General features: G+C 33.8%; 1 protein-coding gene across 1 annotated transcript; it reads right to left on the reverse strand.

Moving 5' to 3' along the window:
- Positions 1-820: 820 nt before the first annotated feature.
- Positions 821-1419, reverse strand: LOC139888288 (uncharacterized). Its single transcript, XM_071871306.1, has 2 exons — positions 985-1419; positions 821-886 (listed from the first exon to the last, which is right to left on the reverse strand). The coding sequence occupies exons 1-2, from the start codon at positions 1417-1419 to the stop codon at positions 821-823; spliced, it is 501 nt and encodes a 166-aa protein (XP_071727407.1).
- Between the last annotated feature and the right edge of the window lie 7701 nt (positions 1420-9120).

Here is a 9120-nt window from a genome sequence, read left to right on the forward strand (position 1 = left end):
TTAAGTGTCCTATTCTTCCTTTTGGCTATACCATTTTGTTGTGGCGTATAAGGAGTCGTGGTTTGGTGAATCACTCCTATCGATTGAAAATATTTCGGGTCATAATACTCGCCACCTCGGTCGGTACGCAATGTTTTAATTGAACAATCAAGTTGCAATTCTACTTCAGTTTTATAGATTTTAAATTTGTATAAAGCTTCATCTTTAGAATGCAAAAGATACACAAAGCAATACCTAGACGAATCATCTATAAAAGTAATCATGTACTTCTTGTTACCCATTGAAGGAGTAGCATGAAGATCACATAGATCACTATGAATTAGTTCTAATAATGATGATTTCCGGTTTATTTCTCTAAAAGGTTGTCTAGTGATCTTTGTTAGCATACAAGTTTTACATTTATCTAAATGTTTATCAAAACCTGGTATTAAGTCATCCTTAGACATTTCATACATCCTTTTGTAATGTACATGACCTAAACGAGCATGCGATAAACCGGAATCACAAGTACTAGAACTAATCATGCAAGTAGAATTAATGGCCCTAGGAATATTTTTGAGATTAAGCATGAACATTCCATTGTTATAATATCCAAAACCAACAAACACACCACACTTAGACAATATATATTTGTCACTTTCAAACACTTGTTTATACCCATATTTATTCAACATGGGACTAGATATAAGATTCTTACGCAAGTTAGGTACATACAATATATTATAAAGAGTAATAGTTACAACATTTTCATAACCAACAACACTAGCAATAGATTTGTTGCCCATGTGCAAGACATCGTTTTCCGGTATAAAATCTTGAACTATTCACGGTCCTTGCAAGCATGGCAAGTTGCGCCCGAATCTACCCACCATCCAATTGTATCATCCTGTACATAGAATGCATCAGAAATATGTGAAACATAGTTCTTAATTGGAATAGTCACAAAGTCAGAAATTTGACATAGTTCTTAATTGGAATAGTCACAAAGTCAGAAATTTGACCTTGATTAGGAGTAGGATCCTTTGATCCTTGGCCCGCACTCGATGTGCTTCCTCCTTCTCCCATCTTGACTTTACAATCCAGCTTATAGTGACCGGATTTGCCACATCTCCAACAAGACTTCTTGTCCTTCTTATTGGACGCATTCTTGTTGCCATCAAAATTTCGTTTCTTATTGTTTGATTTCTTGTTGTATTTGTTCCCATGGGATTTATCTTCAATCATGTTAATTGAAGATCCCACTTCTTTACCCTTCCTTTTGCCACTATCTTGTGCCCAAATTGATTCCTCAATTCTCAAGTGACTACCCAACCCATTTAAATTCATATCTTCTTTCTTGTGTTTGAGTGTGTGTTTAAAATCTTGCCATGAAGATGGTAATTTATCAATGATGGATGAAACCGAGAAAGTTTTATCCATACTTATGTTATGTTGGGTAAATTGCCCCAAGATCCTAAGGATCTCATGGAATTGTTCCATGATGGGCCTAGTATCAACAATCTTGTAATTGTTGAAATTGCTAACAAGAAACTTCTTGCTAGACGCATCCTCGACCATATACTTTGGCCTCCAATTTATCCCAAAGTTCCATTGCCGATTCAACCGAATTGTAAACATCAAATAAAACATCGGACATACCATTTAGAATGTGGACACGACACATCAAGTCATAGTTATCCCATTTGCTCCTTAACAGGGCATGTTCCATTGTCTCGTCATCCGATTCAGCGGGCCTTGGAGTTGATAACACATAAACCAATTTCAATGTGGTCAAAAGAATTTGCATCTTCTTTTGCCATCTCCTAAAATCTGCCCCTTCAAATTTCTCCAATTTTTCAAAACTTGAAGTCATTTGTTTCACCGTTTCACCGGACATGGTGATCACAAATATTCTATTAGAATGTTAAGAACTTGGATTGTAAGTAAACCTTCGTGCCTGAAACGGAACCGACTCTGGATTGATCTTTGAATCTTGTGAACACTTTCCTAATCGAATATTTTAACCTAATTAGCCATGGGTTACACGAAGTTTTGATTGGAATAAGACAAAGACTAGATTGTTGTCTTGGCTAAAAGAAAATAATAAAAACAATTGCAGAGATTTATCTTCTAATTGTTTAAGTTGAAAGTGTGTGTAAAAAGCCAAAAATCTGGAACCTTTTTCAAATACACAAAGAGTGTATTTATAATGGGTCAAAACGTTTCTTGAAAAGTCACAACCTTTTATTCATACTCATTAGTGACTTGGAAGTTTACATTTATGTATTTAGACTTAAAATAGTCTAAAAAACAGAAAACTGCAAATAAATGCCCTGGAACAACCCCAAAACGTTTGGGGTTCGAATGTGCCTTTTGAGTTGAAAAGGCACCTTTTCAGTGACTTAGTGTTAAGCCGTGCCGCGGGCCCAAGAGCCGCGCCGCGGGCTAACAAAGGACCAGACTTCAAAACATGCAAAAAGACTCGACATGAAAATCATGCCTTAAGTCGCGTTTCGCATTCTTTCAAGTCCAATTCGCATTCCTTAAGTTCCAAACATTATTTCCAAGTCCAAAGGAAACCTCAAACCACCTCACGTTTTACGAACATGTACTCCACATTTCTATGAATTCGTGTAACGTATCAATGGTTCGAAAACACTTTCAACATAGTAATCCAATCCCAAAAATGAATGTTGGATCATGCTAAAATCACCAACACAGATACTATGTATTACAGTTTAGTTTTTGTTATTATACTTGTATAATATAAGAGTGTAGTAATAAATAAATAAACATAACCCTTAAAGCCAATAGTTAACTTACCGCATTTGAAGGAGATGGCCAACAATGCAAAGCCACAACATTATGAACTGCATCGATTAAAACTGATGACAATTGAAGCCATAAAACTTCTTTCCTTACAAGTGCAAGGTTATTGAAATTTTCAATATAAACATGAGTTAAGTATTATCAGAAAAATCAGAAGCTACAACTCTAGAGTACGTCCATGTGTGAGCAAATTTGCGACAAGATAAACCACTTCGGTAGCTAACATATATCAAAGTTCCACCTTTTGCTGGTTTAAAGTACCCTTGAGCCATACTGAATTGAAAGACATAATAAACATATATAAGAAAATAGTGTGTGATTTCAAAAATAGTTTGACATAAGTATAAAGTATCTGACTATATGTAAAACGACTAAAGTTTCTTTCTGTTTTCTAATGAAAATAATAATCTGGAAGTGTTTATTGATAATGGTTCAGTTATTTCAAACTGAGAAGTAATTTACAAGTATGTTTGAGTGTGTTTATATACACTATAATGCCAAACAGTTACTTCTAATTTAAGTATGGATCCAAAGCTACTTTGGAACCTACTTTTACATAAGAGGAAATCTACTGTTTAATAGAGCCGTTTGACTTTGATAATGGCCTGTTGACTTCACTTTCTGGAAAGCTGACTTGCTGCTACATATGTGCCCTTGTGACCTTCTAAACTTGGAGATGATGAGATTAGCTTTTCTCTGATCCAAAGTTGAATTACCCAAAAAAGGTATGGTTGCTTGTTTTATTCTTTAATACTCCCCCTCAAGTTGAATAGTGGGGTTTCCAATATTCAACTTGCCAAGAACTTCGCTAAAGAGCCTTCCATTTACTGACTTTGTTAGAATGTCAGCCAATTGGTCTTCTGATCTGACGTGTGGCAAAGAAATGATCTCTGAATCTGGCTTTTCTCTGATAAAGTGTCTATCCACCTCAACATGTTTTGTTCGATCATGTTGAACTGGATTCTCTGATATACCTATTGCAGCTTCATTGTCGCACATAATCTAAATTGTTTCTTTTGGAGGGAACCCAATCTCTGTTAGTAACTTTTTAATCCATAAGGCTTCTGAAATGTCCCGTTCATATTGATTATAAACGTTCCATATTAATTGATTTTGTCACGAGATTTTGACCTCTATATGAGACGTTTTTTAAAGACTGCATTCGATTTTAAAACAAACCATAACCTTTAAAATATTACGACGATTATCAAATAATGATAATCTAAAATATAGCATTTTTCACACGACCATTACATAATGGTTTACAATAATATTACACATCAACATAAGTCTTCGAATGCAGTTTTTAAACAATATTATACAAGCATGGACTCCAAATCTTGTCCTAATTTAGTATGCAACAGCGGAAGCTCTTAATAATCACCTGAGAATAAACATGCTTAAAACGTCAACAAAATTGTTGGTGAGTTATAGGTTTAACCTACATATTATTAAATCATAATAATAGACCACAAGATTTCATTTTTATAACACATCTCTTATCAGGCATTTAGAAAACTGCATAGAGATAAAAATCATTCATATGTTGAACACCTGGTAGCCGACGTTAACTTAATGCATAGAATATCCCCAAAATAGAACCTCTCATCTATATAATAATCTCGAAGTACTAAACCATCCATAACCTGAATGGGGGTTGTTAAGGCTAATAGATCTATATTTAGGATTCGCGTCAATTAGGGGCCATTTCCCTAATTCTTAGGCTACCAGACTTGAAGGGCGATATTCGGTTTAATAATCCAACCATAGAATGTAGTTTCGCATACTTGTGTCTATTTTGTAAAACATTTATAAAACTGCATGTATTCTCATCCCAAAAATATTACATTTTAAAAAATGGGACTATAACTCACTTTCACAGATTTTTACTTCGTCGGGAACTAAGACTTGGCCACTGGTCGATTCATGAACCTATAACAAATATGAACATATATATCAAAATATGTTCAAAATATATTTACAACATTTTTTTAATACGTTTTAATGTTTTAAATATTTTCAGTCAGCTGTCCTCGTTAGTAACCTACAACTAGTTATCCATAGTTAGATGTACAGAAATAAACTGATATATATTATCTTGACCCAATCCACGACCCAGTGTATACACGTCTCAGGCTAGATCACAACTCAAAGTATATATATTTTTGGAATCAACCTCAACTCTGTATAGCTAACTCCAACATTACTGCATATAGAGTGTCTATGGTTGTTCCAAATAATATATATAGATGGGTCGATATGATATGTCAAAACATTTGCATACGTGTCTATGGTATCCCAAGATTACATAATATATTAGAATACATGTATAATACAATATAAGTTAGCTAGGATATGATTTGTATAGATTTGTTACCAATTTTCACGTAGCTACAACAAGTAAAAAATATCCAATCTTGTTTTACCCACAACTTCTTCGTTTTAAATCCGTTTTGAGTGAATCCAATTGCTATGGTTTCATATTGAAGTTAAGTTTAGAATCTATACAGAAAAAGTATAAGTTTATAGTCAGAAATATAGGTTACAAGTCATTTTTGTAAAGGTAGTCATTTCAGTCGAAAGAACGACGTCTAGATGACCATTTTGGAAAACATACTTCCACTTTGAGTTTAATCATGATTTTTGGATATAGTTTCATGTTCATAAGAAAAATCATTTTCCCAAAAGAACAACTTTTAAATCAACATTTATCATAGTTTTTAATTAACTAACCCAAAACAGCCCGCGGTGTTACTACGACGGCGTATATCCAGTTTTACGGTGTTTTTTTGTGTTTTCAGGTTTTAAATCTTTAAGTTAGCATATCATATAGATATAGAACATGTTTTTAGTTGATTTTAAAAGTCAAGTTAGAAGGATTAACTTCTGTTTGCAAACAAGTTTAGAATTAACTAAACTATGTTCTAGTGATTACAAGTTTAAACCTTCGAATAAGATAGCTTTATATGTTTGAATCGAATGATGTTATGAATATCATTACTACCTCAAGTTTTGTAGATAAACCTACTGGAAAAGAGAAAAATGGATCTAGCTTCAAAGGATCCTTGGATGTCTTAAAAGTTCTTGAAGCAGAATCATGACACGAAAACAAGTTCAAGTAAGATTTTCACTCGAAATAAGATTGTTATAGTTATAGAAATTGAATCAAAGTTTGAATATGAGTATTACCTTGTATTAGAAAGATATCTTACTGTAAATAAGAAAGATTTCTTGAGGTTGAATGATCACTTTACAAGATTGGAAGTAAGCTAGCAAACTTGGAAGTATTCTTGATTTTATGAAACTAGAACTTATAGAATTTATGAAGAACACTTAGAACTTGAAGATAGAACTTGAGAGAGATCAATTTGATGAAGAAAATTGATGAATGAAAGTGTTTATAGGTGTTTTTAGTCGTTGGTATATGGATTAGTTATAAAGGATGTGTAATTTTGTTTACATGTAAATAAGTCATGAATGATTACTAATATTTTTGTAATTTTATGAGATATTTCATGCTAGTTGCCAAATGATGGTTCCTACATGTGTTAGGTGACTCGCATGGGCTGCTAAGAGCTGATCATTGGAGTGTATATACCAATAGTACATACATCTAAAAGCTGTGTATTGTACGAGTACGAATACAGGTGCATACGAGTAGAATTGTTGATGAAACTGAACGAGGATGTAATTGTAAGCATTTTTGTTAAGTAGAAGTATTTTGATAAGTGTCTTGAAGTCTTTAAAAATTGTATAAATACATATTAAAATACTACATGTATATACATTTTAACTGAGTCGTTAAGTCATTGTTAGTCGTTACATGTAAATGTTGTTTTGAAGCCTTTAGGTTAATGATCATGTTAAGTATTGTTAAACCATTGTTTATTATATCAAATGAGATGTTAAATTATTACATTATCATGATATTATGATATATTAATATATCTTAATATGATATATATACAATTAAATGTCGTTACAACGATAATCGTTACATATATGTCTCGTTTCGAAATCATTAAGTTAGTAGTCTTGTTTTTACATATGTAGTTCATTGTTAATATACTTAATGATATGTTTACTTTTCATAATACCATGTTATATATATATATATATATATATATATATATATATATATATATATATATATATATATATATATATATATATATATATATATATATATCCATATATATGACATCATATAGTTTTTACAAGTTTTAACGTTCGTGAATCACCGGTCAACTTGGGTGGTCAATTGTCTATATAAAACCTATTTCAATTAATCAAGTCTTAACAAGTTTGATTGCTTAACATGTTGGAAACACTTAATCATATAAATATCAATTTCATTTAATATATATAAACATGAAAAATTTCGGGTCACTACAGTACCTACCCGTTAAATAAATTTCGTCCCGAAATTTTAAGCAGTTGGAGGTGTTGACGTATCTTCTGGAAATAAGTGCGGGTATTTCTTCTTCATCTGATCTTCTCATTCCCAGGTGAACTCGATTCCTCTACGAGAATTCCATCGAACCTTAACAATTAGTATCTTGTTTTACTTGAGCCTTTTAACCTCACGATCCATTATCTCGACGGGTTCTTCAATAAATTGAAGTTTTTCGTTGATTTGGATTTCGTCTAACGGAATAGTGAGATCTTCTTTAGCAAAATACTTCTTTAGATTCGAGACATGAAAAGTGTTATCTACAGCTGCAAGTTGTTGAGGTAACTCCAGTTGGTAAGCTACTGGTCTGACACGATCTATAATCTTAAATGGTCCAATGAACCTTGGATTTAGTTTCCCCCATTTACCAAATCGAATAATGCCTTTCCAAGGTGAAACCTTAAGCATGACCATCTCTCCAATTTCAAATTCTATATCTTTTCTTTTACTGTCCGCATAGCTCTTTTGTCGACTCTGGGTGGTTTTCAATCGTTGTTGAATTTGAATGATTTTCTCGGTAGTTTCTTGTATTATCTCCGGACCCGTAATCTGTCTATCCCCCACTTCACTCCAACAAATTGGAGACCTGCACTTTCTACCATAAAGTGCCTCAAACGGTGCCATCTCAATACTCGAATGATAACTGTTGTTGTAGGAAAATTCTGCTAACGGTAGGTGTCGATCCCAACTGTTTCCGAAATTGATAACACATGCTCGTAGCATATCTTCAAGCGTCTATGTCGTCCTTTCACTCTGCCCATCAGTTTGTGGATGATAAGCAGTACTCATGTCTAGACGAGTCCCCAATGCTTGTTGCAGTGTCTGCCAAAACCTTGAAACAAATCTGCCATCCCTATCAGAGATTATAGAGACTGGTATTCCATGTCTGGAGACAACTTCCTTCAAGTATAGATGTGCTAACTTCTCCATTTTGTCATCTTCTCTCATTGGCAGGAAGTGTGCTGACTTAGTGAGACAATCGACTATTACCCAAATAGTATCATAACCACTTGCAGTCCTTGGCAATTTAGTAATGAAATCCATGGTAATGTTTTCCCATTTCTTTTCTGGGATTTTAGGTTGTTGGAGTAGACCTGATGGTTTCTGATGTTTAGCTTTGACCTTTGAGAACGTCAAATATTCTCCTACATATTTAGCAATATCAGCTTTCATACCAGGCCACCAAAAGTGCTTCTTGAGATCTTTGTACATTTTTCCTGCTCCAGGATGTATTGAGTATCTGGTTTTATGTGCTTCCTTAAGTACCATTTCTCTCGCATCTCCAAACTTTGGTACCCAAATTCTATCAGCCCTATATCGGGTTCCGTCTTCTCGAATTTTAAGATGTTTCTCTGATCCTTTGGGTATCTCATTCTTCAAATTTCCTTCTTTTACAACCCCCTATTGCGCCTCCTTTATTTCAGTAGTAAGGTTAGTACGAATAATTATGTTCATAGGTTTTACCCGTATAGGTTCTCTTTCCTTTCTACTCAAAGCGTCGGCTACCACATTCGCCTTCCCCGGGTGGTAACGAATCTCAAAGTCGTAGTCATTTAACAATTCAATCCACCTACGCTGCCTCATGTTTAGTTGTTTCTGATCAAATATATGTTGGAGACTTTTGTGGTCGGTATGTATAATACTTTTGACCCCATATAAGTAATGCCTCCAAGTCTTTAATGCAAAAACAACAGCGCCCAATTCCAAATTGTGAGTCGTATAATTTTGCTCGTGAATCTTCAATTGTCTAGACGCATAAGCAATTACCTTCGTTCGTTGCATTAATACACAACCGAGGCCTTGCTTTGAGGCGTCACAATATATTACAAAATCATCATTCCCTTCAGGCAATGACAATA

Source organism: Rutidosis leptorrhynchoides, chromosome 2 (genome assembly GCF_046630445.1).
Source record: "Rutidosis leptorrhynchoides isolate AG116_Rl617_1_P2 chromosome 2, CSIRO_AGI_Rlap_v1, whole genome shotgun sequence".
Classification (NCBI taxonomy): domain Eukaryota; kingdom Viridiplantae; phylum Streptophyta; class Magnoliopsida; order Asterales; family Asteraceae; genus Rutidosis; species Rutidosis leptorrhynchoides.